Below are 19541 nucleotides of genomic sequence, written 5' to 3'. Positions count from 1 at the left end.
ATGAATACAGAGCGGAAAGCTTTATACAGAAATATTATTAAATGTAGTAAGACATGAGGCCTATATTTACTAGAGGGAAAAGGTACAAGGAGAGAACGGAACACACGGACAATCATTGGTACTGGCATAGGCAGTGTCCGTTGAGGGTCAGAACGGTGGTCTGAATATGAATGGCTGGGAAGCACTGGAAGACATTGTGGTTATCGGGGATATGTGCAAAGGCGTGATGAAGAAGCAACGAGCGGCCAGCTGGAAGGAAGGGAGAAAAATCTATCCTTAGCGTTAGAGGCATTTGTTGAGTAGTACAATATTTACATCTTTCCAGAAGAGATCTTGTGTGGATGGGCTGTATCTGATCTTGGGCGGTAGAGAGTTCCAAGTTTTGGGGACAATTATGGAGAAGGATCTATTGTAGGTTTTGTTTTTGATTAATTTTTGTGGGTTAAGAATTAGAGAGTTTGTGGAGGATCTGTTACAACTTGATAGGGTCAGTTTCTGGGTCAGGTACACAGGCGTATTGTTGTGCAGTGCTTTATGGGTCATGCATGCAGTTTTGGGATGGGTTCTTGCATCATAGGGTAGCCATTCCAGAGCTAGGAGTTGGAGGGTGAAGTGATCACTTTTTTTGATATGGTGATAAGCCTAGCTGCTCATTCAGAATAGCTTGTAATGGTGAAAGTGTGTTTTTTGGGAGGCCTACAAGGGTAGCGCTACCATAGTCTTCATTTTGATAAAACATGCTTGGACTGCTGTTTTGAGGTCAGCCAGGGGGAGGAATCGTTTTAGTTTCCTTAGTGCATGTAATTGAAGGTTGACTTCTCTAATAGCGGCATTGATGTGCTTTTGCATGGATAGGGGATTGTCCAATATTATACCTAAGGATTTCACAAAGTTCATGTTATATGGGGTACAGTTCAAGGCAGTAAGATGTGGGAGCCAGTCTTTGATACGAATGCAGGTGGCGAGATTAATAAGAATTCTGTCTTAAGGGCATTGAGTTTTAGGTGGTTATGAGTCAACCAATGTTGCGTTGTAGTTATAGTTTTGTTGAAGTTAGTGTCATCCGCATACATGTAGGAAATGTGGACAAGTTTAAAGATTTAAGTTAAGGGCTCCATGTATAGGTTAAACAATGTTGGGGAGAGAGTAGAACCTTGAGGTATGACTAGTGACACTGGCGAATGATCGTGGAGGGCACAGTTGATTAGAATGTACTGAGATCTGTTATGAAGGAAGAAGAACCATTTCACCATGGTATCAGAGAGAGACCCATCCTGTGTCTAGTAAATTCAGTAGAATATCATGATTGACTGTGCCGCACGCGGGCGACAAGTCAAGTAGGATTCATCATGGTTGAGAGCTGTAGAACATCGTCAACAATGTGGACTATGGTCCAGTTGGAAGACAGATTGGCACTGATTGAGGAGTTTCACAGCCTTCCTACCTCAACCATCGACTAAACTTCCACCAACCCGCCATACCCCTCACTCCTCTTCACTCAGCCTTGCACACACCCTCTCATCTGCCCCAACCGCAGCAGTGACCACTCCATCTCCTACATCACAGCCAAGTACTAGAACGACCTTGAGCTCCGTACAGCCCCCTCGCTGGCAGACTTCTGAAAGAGACTCAAGACATAGCTCTTCTGCGGAGACACAGTGCCAAGATACCCTTAGGGGTGACAGAGTTGTGCTTTACAAATGCTGATTGATTAATTTATTGGAAGTGCTTGATGTGATTGCGGAGCTATGACTGCACACATTTTTTAAAGAGTTTAGCTAAAGTTGGAATGTTGGAGATGGGGTGGTAGTTGTTGGGGTCGGACTGGTTGGAGTTGTGTTTTTTAGGATAGCGGTAACCTGACCACTTTAAAGGCTGTTGATCAGGGAGCCTTGGGTGAGTTAGGCATTGATTATCATAGTCCATAAAGGGAGTAGGAGGTGGATAGCCCCATTAAGGAGTTTGGAGGGAAGGGGATCATTGAAGTGATTGGAGTATTTCAAAGAGGTCAATCGTTTTACAATCTGCTTTTTCACTGAAGGATTTGAAGCTGGACCATGCGGCGTTGTTTTCTAATGGATACATCTGCCAGTAAATTCCTCACCTTGTGAATATCCCCCTGCGCCAGCAGCATTCAGAAATTTTTTGTAGCTCTCCACGCCGACGAGGACGACGTCACAGATGCAGGGCTCCGCTCGCGACTCCGCTGACGTCACTGGAGCCATAAGAGAGTCTTGTCGGCTTGATGACGCCAGTACCCTTTTTTCCGAGCCGTCGGCGCTAACGGTTTTCTTGGACTTGGTTTCACTTGCTACTTTGTGTTTCTAGATTGTATTTCTGGTCTTCTCTTTTGTTTCTTTCTCAAAGATGTCATCGAGGAAGTCGGGATTCAAACCCTGCAGGGAGTGCGGAGGACACATGTCCATTACAGATCCTGATGAAGATTGTGTCTGGTGCCTGCCGTCAGATCACGACGTCGAGGGATGCGCCTGCTGTAGGAAGATGAACCCGAAGGCGTTAAAAGAAAGAGAAGCTAAACTCTACATGGCGAAGATGAGGAAGGAGAAAAGAGGTAGAAGAAGGTCACGGTCGAGCTCGAAATCGACATCGGGGCATGCTTCAAGATCTAAGAAGCATAAGAAGAAGAAGAGGCATGGATCTCAACACCATTCGAAAAAGGACACGGCTCCGGAGTCGACCTCTCCAGCTCCTCGACGTCGAAAAGACTATGTGTTGCCTTCTCCCTTGAATCATGGTTCCTGTAAGATCAGCTTCTCCTGCGGCTTCACCAGCTCAGTCTCTGACGCCGGCTCCATCTCCGACTCAGCTCATTCTCCGGCTCCGGTGGAAGAAGCTCCAGCGCCAGATGAGTCGTCGACTCCAGTGGCTCCGGCGCTGATTGGCCCAATCCGGTAATGCCTACGCCTGAGCCTTCTCCAGTAGCTTATCCACCTTTCCCTGGCCCGGGGCAAGATCCATCGCATTATTTAAATGCTATATATGGAGTCTTTCAAAGGGCGATGTACCCCTCTGGAGCACCTTCAAGTCCCATGGGTCCTATGGCGTTTAATTTGGAGGTTTCTCAAGCTTATGCTCAGGCTCCCTTTATACCATTTCTTCCAGCCGCACCATGCTGGCATTTCCCGGCGCCGAGGACGTCGATGCCATTCCCTTCTTCTCTGGCGCCGTCAGCTCGTTCTCGTTCAATTCAGGCTGTGCCTCTGGATCCGTGTTCGACACCGGTGCCGGATTTGTCGGAGTTGTGTCTGGCTCCACGGACAACTTTTCCGTCTTCATCCATTCTTTCAAATGTGAGGACAACCTCAAATAGACCTCTTTACCACCCACGAGAACGAAAAATACCCAAACTTTGTCGCCCGATACCCAACCACATTGTCCAAAGATGGATGAACTGGTCAAAACTATTTGCGTACGCATTTCCTCCTCTCCCACTAGTTCCATTAGTGGTGTGCAAACTACAGCAACCTTCCCTAACGCTCATACTAATCGCTCCAACTTGGGCCAGACAACGGTGGTACACCACGCTGTTGCAAATGTCTGTAGTACCACACCAAAAACTAAACCTATCACAACACCTATTAACGCAGAACCGTGGAGAGATAAGGCACCCGCACCGAGCTCAGCTCGACCTAGCGATCTGGCTCCTGAGGTCATAGAGTTTGGTTACCTCAACCTTCCCCCCCCAGACTGTATGAACGTTACCAAAGAAGCTAGACGCCCCACCACTAGAGCATGTTACGCTGCTAAGTGGAAAAAGTTTGTCATATACTGCCAAAACATTCAAATTAATCCTCTAGATGTGGCTATTCAACACATCATTGGATATTTACTGCACCTTCAAAAGTGTAACATAGTCTACACGTCTATCAGGTTACACCTTGCAGCAACTGCAGCATACTTGCAAAATAGACAACATCTATCTCTTTTTAGAGTGCCAGCTATTAAAGCTTTCATGGAAGGACTCAAAAGGATAATTCCTCCCAGAACACCACCTGCACCCGTGTGGAATCTAAATGTAGTTCACACAAGGTTAATGGGACCTCCCTTCGAACCATTACATAAATGTGAATTGCAATTTCTAACCGGGAAAGTAGCTTTTCTAGTAGCCATTACGTCTCTCAGAAGGGTTAGTGAACTACAAGCATTTACCATTCAGGAACCCTTTCTGCAAATACATCATAACAGAGTTGTTCTTCGCACTAGTCCAAAATTCCTTCCAAAAGTAATTTCCCCTTTTCATCTAAATCAATCTGTTGAGCTGCCCGTGTTTTTCTCGCAACCTCAGTCGCAGAAAGAGCTCTACACACTTTAGACGTCAAGAGAGCATTACTGTACAACATTGAAAGAACACAACCCTTTCGTAAGACAAAACAACTTTTTGTGTCTTTCTCACCGCCACATAAAGGCAATCCCATTTCAAAGTCAGGGATCGCTAGGTGGATTGTTAAATGCATACAAATTTGTTATCAAAAAGCTAAACGCACATTAACAATCCCACCAAAAGCCCATTCTACCAGGAAAATAGGGGCTTCAATGGCATTCTTAGGGAGCATTCCCCTAGATGACATATGCAAAGCAGCCACTTGGGCTACACCGCACACATTCACAAAGCATTACTGTGTAGATGTGCAAACTAAACAGCAAGCCACTGTGGGCCAGGCTGTACTAAAAACTCTGTTTCAAACCACTGCAACAGATACGGGTGGTCGCCGCTAGGTTTGGGAACTGTAATCTATGCATAGTGTGCAATCTGCAGCTCATATGCCTCGAACGGAAAATGCTACTTACCAGTATGCATCTGTTCTTGACATGTAGAGCTGCAGAGTTGCACACGCCCACCCGCCTTCCCGGCTACCTTTATCTGTTCCAGTATTATCTTAATTAGATACATATCAAATGGACATCACTATCTCTTATACAGCTCCATCACTTCCCTAATGGCGAAAAACAATCTGGGGATGGAGGCGATGACCATGCGCAGTATCATCCAAAGGAGGAGTCACCTATCCTGTGACTTCCTAAGACTTTTCTACAAAACAAACTGCAAACATCCGGGCCCAAAACTAGGTGGCAATCTATGCATAGTGTGCAACTCTGCAGCTCTACATGCCAAGAACAAATGCATACTGGTAAGTAGCATTTTCCTTTCTTTTCACTTTTCCCATCTTCCTACCATACTGTTGGCACTTGGGGAATGAAGAAAATCCCCTTTCTTTGATTGATTAAATAGTAGTCGACCATCTTTCAGTCAAGCTTGTATTTGATTAAGGTATACAACCTTCTGAACTTAAGCTTTAGCACCATGGCTGCTAAATACTAATAGGAGTCAGTGGGATGTAGGATACCCATTAATTGGCCCGTACATGACAGATTATGCAATTAAAGGCAGATAATTAGCTTTTTGGCATTTTACTACATAGAATATAGAAATGAGATCACAATAATATAGAGGATTCTAGGCATATATAACAAAAAAAGGGTTTTCTCTTTTGGATGGAACAGATCAGCTTACATAAAAAGGAAAAAGGGTTAAAAAAACAAATTGGTTGAATTACTGTTTGTGATGGTCAGTTAGATGCAGCGATTTAGTTGTATCAATAACAGTTGAGAAGGTTATATTTAAAAAGTGTTCCTATACTGTAGGAGATATTCTTGACACCACATGTCTTCAAGAAGATTTACCCACCACCGTGTCCACATAGCCCGTGATAAGAGATTATGAAGCAGCTAGGTGACAATAGCATTTCTTTGTCTTCAGTTTTAAATTGTTCTCTTGCTGGTTTTATTTTGCCTCTCAATATTATGAAGGACAAGGGGAAGTTGGGGGGGTTTTTGAAGATGACACAGGTCAGCAGAAATTTAATTCTGGCTTCATTCGGAAGCCAGAGATTTGTCAGTATATAAAGAGAAATTTACACATTTACCATGCCATTTGCTGTTACTAGTAAAAAGGAGGTGAAAGCCCAAAAAAATGTTTCAGCATTAAGGTGACTTTTCATTTTAATATTCTCTGATATGAAAGCATTGAGAAATTTCATTTTGTTTTCACCTACAATATTGAGTAGCCAAGGACTTTTATTTAAGAGTCAAATACCTTATTTCTTTAATTATTCACCACTCTGCATCACCACGGGTCGAAATCTGACTCCAGCAGTGCTCTACACTAGTGAGTGACGTCATGCCTATACCTCACATTTCTTAAAATCAAACACGTCCTCCGTAATCAATCATTACATGATAAACAAGAACTGAAACTGAGTGAAATGTTTTTATTTGGGGCAGGTAGTATGTAATGTCCGGGACACATTTTCACCCTTTGTCCCACATGTTCGTGATTCTAAAGGTCCTGAAGGTTTGTGGATTAACCTAGAGGGATCGAAAAAATAGGTAAATAATAGCAATTTGGAGTTGTTGTTTTTTTTTTTCTTTTAAATGCGCCCTGCATTAAGGAAAGTGTTTTTCATTAAAAATGTAATCCACAAAGTATCATCTCTCTTCCCCATTTTCAGGAACCAGCGGTGTTTAAAAAATAAAAAGCACAGCTTTTGCAGGTTTCTAAGTGGTAGTATTTCCTATTTTTGCCATTTTTCATACTTGCAATTTGTTGAGGAAAATTGGTGTGAATCCATTCGTTGAACCCAGAAAGCACTACAGTTGTGAAATGTAGACAAAGTGTAATTCAACAAGTGATCATTTGCGTAAATTGCTCATCATTTTCCCAAGAAAAACAAATTGTTTAAATCAAAAACTAATCAAGGTATGAACAAAAAATGTGTTTTCATCTGTAATTTTGTTGCTTGATGAACGAACAACAAAGGTAATTTACAGTTATGTTCATCTAACTCTTTCAATCACAAGTATATATAGTGTTTGTTGGTTGTCCAAAATCATGTGATACCCAGTCTTCAGCGGAGCAGCAGCTCAGAATATTTTTACAGTGAAAACAACCATGCATCAGTTCATACTAGTAAAATGTAATGTACAAAAAAATAAATATGAAGGAAAGCTATGCACTTAAACTGCCTGTGTTTCTGAGTTTAGGAATAGTGGTTATTCACAGAATTCACTGCGATTTAGGGATACCTGTAATCTAATGTGATTAAGAGGGTGTTTGCAAAATATTTTCTTTCTTGAACACTGACTTTCATTTGGAAGCAAAAAATGAATGAAAGCACTTTTAAAGTGCACACCTGCTTGGGAGTGTCCTGGCTCTGAGGCAAAAAAAGGGATTAAGTCCCCAAGTTATAGGCTCAACAAATGGGGTTTTAGCTCTTCATGGAAAGTGATCTTGTCTAATTATTATCGGAATTGGGTTGAGAGCTCATTCCAGCACATAGCTGCCAATACAGAACAGACGGAACTACTCAATTTCTCCCTTAATGCGGAAACTAGCAAGAGCCAAGCACTCTGCTATGGCAAGGCCCTAGAGGGGCAGTATTCTTGCATCCAATCAGTCATATATTTGGGTCCCGCCATATAGAAATCACAGTGAGCAATTGTTAAAGCTTTAAAAGTAATCCTTTTCCTCACTGGCAACCAATTGAGCTGATTGCGATATTGAGACACCAAAGCACGTTTAGACAATTTAAACAGATTGCGGATTGCAGTATTTGGAATTGATGTATTAGGTATTCTGAAACTCCCAGATGAAGAACATTAGAATAATCCAGCCTGGATAGAATCAACGCAGAACCACTGATTCCCATGCTTCCCTAGGAAGAAAATCTAAGAACTTGCTTAACATTGTTAGTCTCCAGACGCAAGCTTTCACAAATGAGGAAATCTGGGGTTTAAAAGAGAGATGAACATCAACGAGTACCCCCAGGCTCATCGCCACAACCATGGGGAGTGGGAGGCAGCAGACACCTGCTCGGCCAAGCACCTCTCCAACCTGGAAGTGGATTGGAACCAAAAAGCAAGATTTACGTCTTGTCCGGGATACATTGAAGGCAGTTGACTGTAAGCCATGTCATCACAGCCTCCATGCATGCTGAGAAAATTTCCTTGTTTGGGTTAGAGTCACCATCATAGGTAAGCAACATCTGGGTGTCATCCGCTTATGAAACTTTTCTGATGCCAAATGATTCAATTAAAAAAGCAAGAAGAGACATGCAAATATTAAAGAGGATAGGGCTCAGCTCTGAACCATGTGGTACAGCACACTTTAATGTCTTCACCTCTGAATAAAAGTGCTTCATCCACAGCTATTTCTCTGTGATCGAAAAGGATTTGAAGCACTTTAAAGCCACCCCACCCACTCCAATTTATTCAAGGCGCTGAAGCAGAATTTAATGTGAGACAGTATCAAACGCTGCAAGAGATCTAACAAAATCAAGGCAACATTATGACAAGAGTCAAAATTCATCTTAAAAGGCTCTGTAATCGGAAACAGGGCAGATTCTGTGCTATGCCTGTTGAGGTGTCCTTTAATACATAATCAGAACTTTGTATGGGACGATCACAGGGAAGACACTCTAGAGGAGTTTTCAACTGTAAGCATGGAAGAGACTAAAAAGGTGCTCTGTGGTTTAAAATCAGGGTCACCAGATGACCCGTATCCAGCATCGGTAGCCAAGCTGGCACCTTTGCCCATCGCAACAGCTTTGACAACGGTTTTTAACAACATGTTCGCATCCAGACATTTTCCTGCATGTTGGAAACAAGCATCAATCCTTCCTTTGCTAAAAAAATCAAATTTAGATACAATGGATCCCAATAGCTACCGGCCCATCTCCAGGCTCCCACTTCCAGCGAAACTAATTGAAAGGATGATTAACCAGCAACTCAGTATGTTTTTGGAGACAACTCACGCCTTGGACCCGTCTCAACATGGGTTCAGAGTGGGGCATAGCACTGTGTCTGCCCTGATAAAGGCAACTGAGGAAATTAGGGAAGTAATGGACTCAGGGGGCAGAGCTGCACTGGTCCTTTTGGACCTGTCTGCAGCCTACGATACGGTGCATCATGATATTTTGATGCACCGGTTGAAGGACTGTGGAGTCCAGGGAAAAGCAGGGGACCTCTTGAATGCGTTCCTGAGGAACAGAGAACAGAGGATGGCAATGGGAGAGTACGTATCTAAACCTTTCGTTCTCCCATGTGGGGTCCCCCAGGGCTCCTCCCTAAGCCCCACTTTGTTCAATGTATACATCACATCCCTGGCTCCGATTATTAAGTCCTTCGGCTTTAATCTGACCTCCTACGCAGACGACACCCAAATTGTGGTGTCAGTGCTGCCAGGGAGAGAAGTGGGAGTGGCCTTACGGTTTCAGGAATGTATGTTGGCTGTGGGTGGGTGGATGGGCGAAAACTGCCTAAAACTAAACACAGCCAAAACTGAAGTCATTGTATTTGGTGTAAGGAACGATTTCTGGAGTCCGCAATGGTGGCCAGAAGAGATGGGTGCACCCCCCCTTCCAGTGGAAAAGGCAAATAACTTAGGGGTTCTTATAGATGACCAACTGACATTTAGGCCCCAAGTCAGTGCCTTAACATCCTCTATCTTTTTTCTTCTGAAACTGCTGAGAAAGATGCTCCCATTCCTTCCTGAAAGCAGTAAAAGGACAATTGTTACGGCCTTGGTCTTACCTCTGCTAGACTATTGTAATAGCCTTCTGCTTAATGCCCAACAGGGGCTTCTTAACAAGCTGCAGGTGTTCATATATAAAAAACAAGTGATGCCAAGGACACCAATTACGCACTTATAATACTAAGACAAATAGCTCAATTATCCCATCTTATGACAAGTATATTATCTCGAACACAACAAATTATAATATTTTTTATAAGGCTTCCCACCTCTGAATAGAACACACAATGTATTATTAGTCTTATTTATTGATTCAATTGAATTGAAAAGGAGTTGAATTCAGGCAAATATAATTTTTATGCCCATTTTCTACGTGTAGACGAACAAACACATATATATATATATATCCACATCACTTTTTACATAAATATATACAAACAAATATACATACATTGATCTAATGACTTCTCTCTTTCAAAAGTTGTAGCCCAATTTCTTTCTAAAGGATGCTTGATAACATGTAAAGACTCAGCATTCCTATATCTATATCTTTTTTAGACCTATCTCAAGTCCTTTGCCCCTTGTAGAAACCAAATATTTTTCACACCCAAAAATACATGTCATTTTTTCAAAGAAGACACCAGCCAAAGTAATTTTTTTGTGAAAAATATTTGGTTTCTACAAGGGGCAAAGGACTTGAGATAGGTCTAAAAAAGATATAGACTTGTTATACCCCTTGTGTGTTGGTCTGGTTGATCTTACTTGAGAAGGAATGCTGAGTCTTTACAAGTTATCAAGCATCCTTTAGAAAGAAATTCAATTGAATCAATTCGGTGCACCCCCCTCTGGAGTATTTCAGTTAGCGCCAGGACACCTTCGGGTAACAGTGCGCTCTATAAATCCAAAAAATAAATAAATAAATATGCTGTGTTCTAAAGCCTGATTGTGATGGGTGCAGGAGATCGAAAGTGTCCAAAAACTCTGATAGGTGTGTGTTAACAATCTTTTCAAGTAGCTTAGAGTTGGTCGGTAGAAGGGAGATCAGTCTAAAATTTGAAACAGTTTCAGGATCCTCATTTTTTCTTTTTTAAATTGAGAAAAGTTTAATACTCTGCAGTGTCCTCACACTTTTCCTGTTGAAAACTGTACCACATTTGTGTGGGTGGACTTAACACCCACAACAGGAAAGTCCCCAAAATGCAGTTTGCAGACATCAAGATTTTGGAATTTGAATTTTTTAGGGAATGTGCTTAGCTGAGATGTTTGGGCCCCAAAGTCTGTCAGCATCCAGTAATCAGTGTATTAATATATCTGTATATTTTATTAGAAACTATATCTCTTCCAGTCTTGCAGGCTCTTCATATAACACTTAGTTTGAAACTGCCAGTAGATACATCCTATCTTGTAGCAGAAGCCAGTTAGACCTTCTCGTGGACTGGATTATCATGGGTAGATATTATTTCCTCTGGACATCACTCACACTCCAGTCCTCAGGCAACTTTTCTGTAGGCCAAATGTTGTCTTGGGAGGCTAGCTAAAATATACTGTTACATGATCATAATGTCTTGAAAAGGGCTGGAAAAATAATACCATTTTGTAAGACCTCACTATTTAGGTGGCATAAACCCGAATTAATTCAATAGCTAAAACGCTCTTCGAACCCAGCTGATCAGCCCCGCATAAGTGAAAACAGGTACACAGGTACAAATACATATTTTTGCATGTTTCTTACATAGCCTTAAAAATGCGCACTATTTGTTTACCTTTATGACTTGAAGCATTTGTGCAATAAGAATATCTTACACAGCCTATTTGCTACTCTTCCTATTCAAGCTCTAGGTATAAATATAATAAAATGTTGTTTGTGACTGCTGTAAAGTCACCTGATCCAAAAGACATTAACATATAAGGGTTTTGGATGAAGAATGGACCCACAAAACTTGACTATGTAATGAAGCAATTTTTTCCACAACTGTATGCTTCTAAAATTGTCCGACTCTTTCACTATGAGTATTTACTATAGTTTGTCTCCAGTTTATTGAATTAAATTTTTAATGATCACATTTACCTTATTGGTGATGGACTGTCCTTTTTTATTATCCTTCACAGCATCTTGTTTGGGTTGATTGTTCTCTTTAAGTGGTCCTAGTTACATCTTCACATGGATGAAAGTGAATCGAGGGACAGGAACAGCATGTTTTAAGCAATGCTTATGCACAAGTAACGAGGATGTTATCATGCTGTTTGTGTCAAACACATTCACATGACTTGCAACTAGCTCGGTGTCAGATGGTGATATGGCATTGTGAAATGTGTGTGTGGTTCGTTTTGACATTAATAACCATGCAGTGTGGTTGTCCTTTAAGGAGTCACTTCACTGGATTAATCGGACAGGAATACATCTTGGACATTATCTGCTCTACTGCTGGTGTGGTGGTAGCTTTTCGTTAGTAGTGTACAGCAGAAGTTGCTATCAGTACTTCCCTGCTTCCTCTTTCACCTATATGGAATCCACCCTAACCCATCATGTCTACAGTTTTTAAAGGCGACCCATGGGCATTAAATCTTTGTACAGTATATGAACACTATAGTTTTCTATTCTAAACCACATTTTAAAATGTAAACTGACCCATTTAGTAAAAGAAGTTTTATTGAATGCAAAAAAAGCAACATTTGTCAATGAATCATGGTGAAATCATTTTCTTTCACATTGCCTGAATGATATGAATCCTTTTGTCCCACCAGTGTTGGTAGACTTCCGATTGACAAAGCACTGGAGCTAACACTCTACTTGAAACATGAATCCAAAATCATGCCTGTGTTTCAAGGTATGAATGAGCTGATACCGATCTACAAGCTGATGGAGAAGAGGGAGATGGAAGATGTTGAAACTCGGCTGAAGGTACTGCCATGTCTCGATTTGGCTTTTATTGGTTTGAATACCAGCACGACAGAGTCTCGCTCCTAAAAGCAGAACAGTAGCTCCTTCAGAGGTGCTTGGGCAGATGTTTTCAAATGTTTTTCGAGTGTGAGGTGTTGTCTTTCTCTTCTCAATTGTAATCAAAAGAGAATTTCACTGGGGAGTGGACCTTAAAAAACAGTTTACTTGGCGGCCGCCTCAGGTAAGAGCGGCGGGGAGGGGCGCGGTCAGGGGGAGGGGAGGGGGTAGCGGACAGACGACGGAATAGGTATCATTTATTTATTTAATTATACCTATTCCTTCGTCTGTCGACTTCCCCGCCCACCGCGCTTGTGTGCCAGCCGCCAAAATATGACGTGGTATTTCCTGGGAAGATAAAACAAGTGAACCTGGAGAAACACCACTAACTTGTGTTACAACCTATAATGCATTATCTAATCAAGTGAGCAAAAGCATCAACAAAAACTGGTCGATACTTAACACAGGCAACTTCAAATGGGACAAACCCCTATTCTCATACAAAAAAGGACAGAGCCTAAAATACAGCCTGGTCAACACTAGACCCAAAACCACAACCACCAACACAAATCCCACCATAACACAAATATGGGGGCTTCCTCCGGTGACAGGACACTCAAAATGTGGGGACTGCAGCGTATGCCACCTCACAGAGAACACCAAGACCCTCAACCTCAAGCAGGGAAAAATCTGGGAACAAAGGGCTCACACCAATTGCAACAGTGCCAATGTGGTATATCTGATCAAATGTGTATGTGGAAAACCTTACATAGGTATGACAACGCGAAAAGTGAAACAACGAATAAGTGAACATAGGAGCACAATACGTTGCAAAAAGAATATCACCAAACTCACAGAACACTTCCTGACAGCAAATCATACTCCAAATGACATGAGGTGGACAGTCATCGAGCAGGTACAAACAGGTTCAAAAACTTGCAAAACCGGCTTTTTGAAAAGGAACAAAGATGGATCTATAGACTTTCTACAAATAAGACGGGTTTAAATGACAATGTTCCTTGGGCCACAGTTATGAAATGAGACCCAGGGAAATCTGCAGACAACCCGCAAAATCTCCTTCTGACAACTAACAGCTTCCGTAGAATAGAGACGCTCACGCGTTGTGATAGCAACAATCACGTGACCTATGGCAGTCCCTGCCCAACCCGGAAGCCTAACTGGTACTTAGTCACACACGAGACAGACCGGCTTCGTAGCAGGGCAGCGGAGGACAAGCATAGGTAACTGGCATTTCCACCATGAAGTAACTGTAAGTAGAAACGCTTCCCTCAACAGGAACAAATGCTGAAAACGACCCACTCTCCCTTACCGCGCAACTCGGCGGTTCTTAAAAAATACTCGCCTTCTAATGACTCTACCCATATTTTTACAGAAATCGGTTAAGTAGTGGGGATACCCCCTCCCGCCCTCCGATGAGATAAGACTCCAGAATAGTAGTAAGCCAAGCACTTACAACAACCATGTGTCTGTATATGTCTACGTTTTATGTCAAGTAAGCCCGAGTATGTCGATTGAATTGCCACAGATAAATTACGCACTTTAAATTCTTATTCGTGACCACCATTAATGTATGGCGAGATTTTGATATCACAACACCTTAATGATATGATCAGGACGAAAGCCTGAATAAAAATAAAGTTACGGCAACAATCACGCTGCCGCTTAGCACGCACCTCTTGATATGTATACGTGCATTACCCAGACAAACAGCCCACAATGGGTAATGTCACTAGGTGATAGTTTCACTCAAAAATTCACAATATTCCTTCTAATGAGAGTGGTAGTAAGCCTCAAGAGTCGAATGACACGACACTGCACTACGTAACAGGCATGTAACACTGTTCATGTTTGACTGATGTCTGTTTTATTCTTCCTTCCCACAGGTCTTTTTCATTGTTTTGGACTCACCCATTGTGGTTAGAGTCTTCTTTTACGCCAGAAAATGAATTTTTGCTATTTTGGGTCACAGAGAATGAGGATAGGGTGTGCCTTTTAGGGGCACATACCTCCCAGTTCCCTGACTTTCCGGTCCTCATGAAAACCTGGTACATCCCAATCACGTTTGAAACATGTAGACCATCACACATATAAGAGATACTCTTGGCCTTAATATACCCTCACAGTATCTCGCCTCACCCTTTTTAACATTGTCCAGTTACTTGTCAATAAAAAATGTTTAAGTTAAACCAGGACAATTTTTAACATATTTTTTCTGCACTTACATTCACAACCTGCTCCACTGTAACCCAGGTGTCGTAGCACACCCTAGTGACGCTAGGCCACTAGGGTGGACCCTGATGATGAAGCATGTCATCACTAGGCTGGTGAGGGAGGGGTTTTTAACAAAAGGATAAATTCTTTCCTTTTGTCAACCTACCACCACATTAGGAATCTCATTTTGATCTTCCCATGATGGTACTCCTCTATTTGTTTATCTAGTTCTTCCACAGGGGAATAGGAGTACACTCCGTTCACCTCCAGTGAACACGATCCCTTGCTCTCCCTTTTGTTAGCATATACAACAGAAATAACGCAATAAAGGCAGGCTGTGGGTCAGTAAAGGGGATCTGCGGCATGCATGAAACAAGAGTCACTCCCATGCTCTTTGAATGTAGCTTGCAGGGATGGTCAGCAATCGGAGATGGATGGCAAGAGCATGGGTCTTGTTGGCTCCATTAAGCCTCGAAGGAAGGCTTGAGCAGTTGGGTTGGTTCTGAACTTGTCTAGCGGTCAGATGTTGAACTTAGATAAAAGATATAGCCGATACATGATTAGAAAAGTGTGGCTATTGAATACCTCAGTGCTAAAGTAGGCTGTTTTTGTGGGATAGTGAGATCTGCAAATTAAAGCCACCCGGTTCATGCGTTTTACTGTTTGATTTTAGGTGAAGAAATGAAGGCATTCATGCGTAAGTACAGATAGGTTGATTCATTAAGCTGCTTTGCATTTGCAAACTGACTTGCTCCTAAGAAAGTAATACTTAACCTGTGCAGGGGAATCTAGACTTGCAGATGAGGTCTCTATTACCGAACATAGTATTTCAGAGCTGTGAGCATACTGATCATCTTCTCTGCATCCTGGTCTAGTGCTCCCCTTGAACTGTGCTCTCTGGCCTTTGAGCTTCCCTGTTTGAACCAATGATCCATGACTTGGCTGTACTATCTATCATGCGTTGTCCTCTCATTCGTTACGGCAGCATCCATTAGCCACCTATTCACATTCACCATCCGTCCATGAATACACTCTTGACCACCCATCTTGTATTCATCATCCATTCAGTATTTATCCATGTATTATAACTGTCCATTCACAATCTTTTCACTATAAACTCTGACCCTTCCAGAGTGTGGGACAAAATTCAGATGTGTACCCAGGACTGGATATAAACCACTCAGACTAAATTCTAAAACTGACAAAGCACTGCAGATGGAGACTCCAGTACCAGGTACAATATAACAGAGGTGCCCCTTCATGAGGACATCGGGACATGGAATGCTAAAAATAGATTGTAAAGTGGAACACAATACTCCATTATCTTCATTGAGAACTAGACACAAAAGAAGAGCAGGCTTCAATGTAAATTAGTAATGTAATGTAAATTAGATTTTTAAAACATTGCCTAAAAGGTGACCTGGTGCTAAGATATCTTGATAGTTACTATGATTCTGCATTTATCTACGGTGAATAAAGCCATGTTTTCAAACCTTTCCTGAAAGACGAACATTGGTTGTATAATTGTAAATGGACTGGCAGTTGCTTCCAGAGTGTTGCCAGCCTGACTGAGAATGCGTGGCCACCAGTTCTAGAGTGCAGACTTAGGCATTATCAAGAAATTGCCAGAAGCTGATCTGAGCTTGAGGGAAAAAACGGATGTGAATATTCCTATTGCAAATACATCAGGCAGAATTGTTGAAAGGCTCAATCGCAAACAAGCTTGAAGAGCTGATGTGGCTGAAAAATTGTGTGGCCATTGAAGGGCAAGCCTTGCTTCCGCATTCTGCATGCGCTGTTATAGATGAAAAAAGCACAATCCTGCATCCTGGAATAGGGAGTTAAAGTTGACTCTAAATAAAGGCCTGTACAACATCTGTGCATTTTTGGGGTGTCAAAGCAAATAGGAGTTTCTATGCAAAATCCTCACTTGGTTCAAACAAAGCAATGATAGATGGTTTGCTTGACTGTTTAAAGAGAGTTCAGCATCAATCGGTAAACTCTAGCTTGCCACTGGAGAAGAACTGCTAAGTTGTTGTGGCCAAAAACTAGTCCGAAACATAATTAAAGCCAATGGACCAGGTGCAAAAGCACCTCTATCATGTCTGTGTTGAATATCAGTGAATTCACCGCCTACCAGTTTGCAACTGATGTCATAAAGTCATCAAAGGTGGTCAGTGTTTGAGGAACAGAATCCTCCATTGTTATTAAATTGTGTGCGTCATCCGCATAGCTCATGAATCTGAACCCAAAGCATTTGACACAGTATCCTCCGGAACACCACAAAATATGATACAGTAGTTGAGAGATGGTCTTTAAATGTAGCTTTTATAGTTCATGTGAGCTACGAAATCTAAAATATGCACAAATATATATGCTGTGTGTCCTATACACCTTGTGTGAGGTTCAGCAAAATGGTGAGGAAAGCAGAGACCTTACAAGTAGATAGCAAAGAAATTAGTCCCTGGAGGGGCAAACTGCTTCAGATTAGAAGATAATCACCAGATGTGAAATTCCACTTATGCATGGGTGTATCAAAAAAGATTTTAAGGTTAAGGTTGGCGTTACTTGAATAAACATAAACAAGAGTCAAATGTCTGGTGTATATGAAGAATAGAAGCTGTGTTGTTAGAAGCTCTTATGGGAGGATTTCATGGTTGAAGTTAAAGTAATACATATCTCTCTACTTTCCATACTCTCCTGCATCCACACCGTCTCCCATTTTCTCCATTTATCCCTCGTATGGACATGACAAAGAAATAAGAAGTTAAGAATATGGATCACAGTAGATATAGATAATAAAAGGCGAGAAGAATAAGTGTGACCTTAAGATATATGAACAGATTAAATATTTGATTTGATCTATTATGTCTTGTTAAACAAAAGAATAGGCAGATAAGAAATATAGTTGAAATGCTTTGTATCTCCCCTTTCTCCACCAAACCACATGTCTTTCAGTGTTTCCAAATATCTGGGTATTCTTTTGAAAGTATGAGACCTGTAGTCTCACCATTTTCTCTGGTTGCCCAGATTACCTCAGTTCTTAAATGTCCAGATAATAGTAGCCCATCTGTTCCAGGACAGCATGCCATAAGAAACTGCTTACTGTCTGGGGATCTGTTGAGGATAGACCACTGTGTTGAAAGAAGCAGAGAAGAACGACTGCCAGCGTTTGCACCCTGTTGGAGGCTATCTTGAGGTCCTGTATCTTATCAACCACTACCATTGTTGCAATGTGCATTTAAACACAAAAAGGCTTCTAATCTACATTTAGAACAACGCTCGTTTGGAGAGCTTCCTGTTAATGGCACTTGGGGAGCAAGCAAATGAAAAAAGAGAAAGGAAGCAGTTAAAAGTTTTTCCCCAGGACCACACTAAACAATTATCAGGTGGTGTAAGAACAGAGAAGGTCCAGACAAGTCCATGTAAATGTAAATGTAAATTTACAGGAATTTATATAGCGCAAATCACTGAGCGGTTTCTAAGCGCTTGCTTAGGGAACCCGTCCTGGTATTCCCCTGTGAGATAACCCCGGCAGGGTATCTGCAAGGTGAAAGCCAGGCATCCCGCCGCGAGGGGCCGTTGTGGAGATTAAGCAAGCTATTGCCCAGAGTTGCAGAGTGTGAACCCATGAATCGAGTAGGCACCGGAGCGAGAATTGTCGAGTCCATGGACATTTTAGGACTCAAGAACCCGCCGAGCCGGGAATTGAACCCTGGTCCCGGGCTGACCTCTGCTTCCAGGTCTGCCTCCTCTAACCAGTGAGCCACACTTCTCCACTCCATACAGTGTGAACGTTTGTATTGGAGGCCCTGGGCAAGACTGAATGTACCATTTATCATTTGGAGTGCAAGATGGCTCAGTAAAATTGAAGGAATGCTGTAGGAAGCTGGTTTCCACGTAGCATAACAAAATGAAGTACCTATGCTGAAAGTGCAGATCTTATTGGTTTAGAGGGCTTACATTAATAATCCCAAGTGCTCTATCTGTGGCAGTGTGGGCGATCAGTGGAGACTTATCAGGGGGTAGTGTTAAGCACTTGTACACAAAGAGTCAATTAAAGAGACACACACTCAAGAAGAAACTCGAGACCAATTAAGAAAAATAACATAGATTTTATAATAATTTTACACACCTAGATCATTAGAATTAGATTAGTACCTTAGGCGTTTTAGATTTTTTCAGGTAAAACAGTAGAAAATCACAGCTGTTGGATTTGAGGCCTGATCCTCGAACGCGGTAATGTTATCTTCTGGGAGAAACATTCACTGCATACGTACACTTACAAACGATTCTTTGGGTTACTCTCCTGGTCTTAAGGTGCATAGGGGCCAAGGTCCAAAGAACCACAAGCAGTTCAGATTTACCTGCTCTGGTGTGTCTGTGTTCAGAGGTGCTGGTCACAATGGTAGCCTAGAATGCTAAACTTTAAAGTCAATTAGAAAACTTTTAACTAGAAAAAGTCTGGAAGCGGGGACTTTGGGTCAAGTCCGGCAGAACCCAAAGGGGGACTTAGCTCTTGAGGGTTTCTGAAGCAAAGGGCACAGTTGGTTGGCTCAGACTTGGGGTTTGGATTTGAAGGTGTTTTGTGTGGCATGTTGCATGCTTTAGAGGCTCTCACTTCTTGGGGCTGACATGTTGATGGGGGCAAACAGGACATTTAAGAAAACCCAATGAAGAAAAATAACACAGATTTAAAAATAATTTTAGACACCTAGTTCATTAGAATTAGGTTAGTGCTTGAAACGTTTTAGATTTTTACTGGTAAAACAGTGGAAAATCACAGCTGTCAGATTTGAGGTATAAACCTCTGTGGAAATC

At 41.9% G+C, this 19541-nt stretch overlaps 1 protein-coding gene across 1 annotated transcript in view; it reads left to right on the top strand.

Moving 5' to 3' along the window:
- The window catches only part of ERAP1 (endoplasmic reticulum aminopeptidase 1), a 507475-nt gene that overhangs the window by 401735 nt on the left and 86199 nt on the right, over positions 1 to 19541 (top strand). Inside the window, exon 14 of the mRNA XM_086960958.1 lies at positions 12296 to 12452. Within this exon, the coding sequence (XP_086817084.1) occupies positions 12296 to 12452 (157 nt within the window). The remainder of the gene's footprint in view (positions 1 to 12295; positions 12453 to 19541) is intronic.

The sequence above is a fragment of the Lissotriton vulgaris genome, chromosome 3_1, assembly GCF_964263255.1.
Source record: "Lissotriton vulgaris chromosome 3_1, aLisVul1.2, whole genome shotgun sequence".
Lineage (NCBI taxonomy): Eukaryota > Metazoa > Chordata > Amphibia > Caudata > Salamandridae > Lissotriton > Lissotriton vulgaris.
The sequence above is the reverse complement of the archived record's forward strand: the minus strand, read 5'-3'. Positions and strand labels throughout refer to the sequence as shown.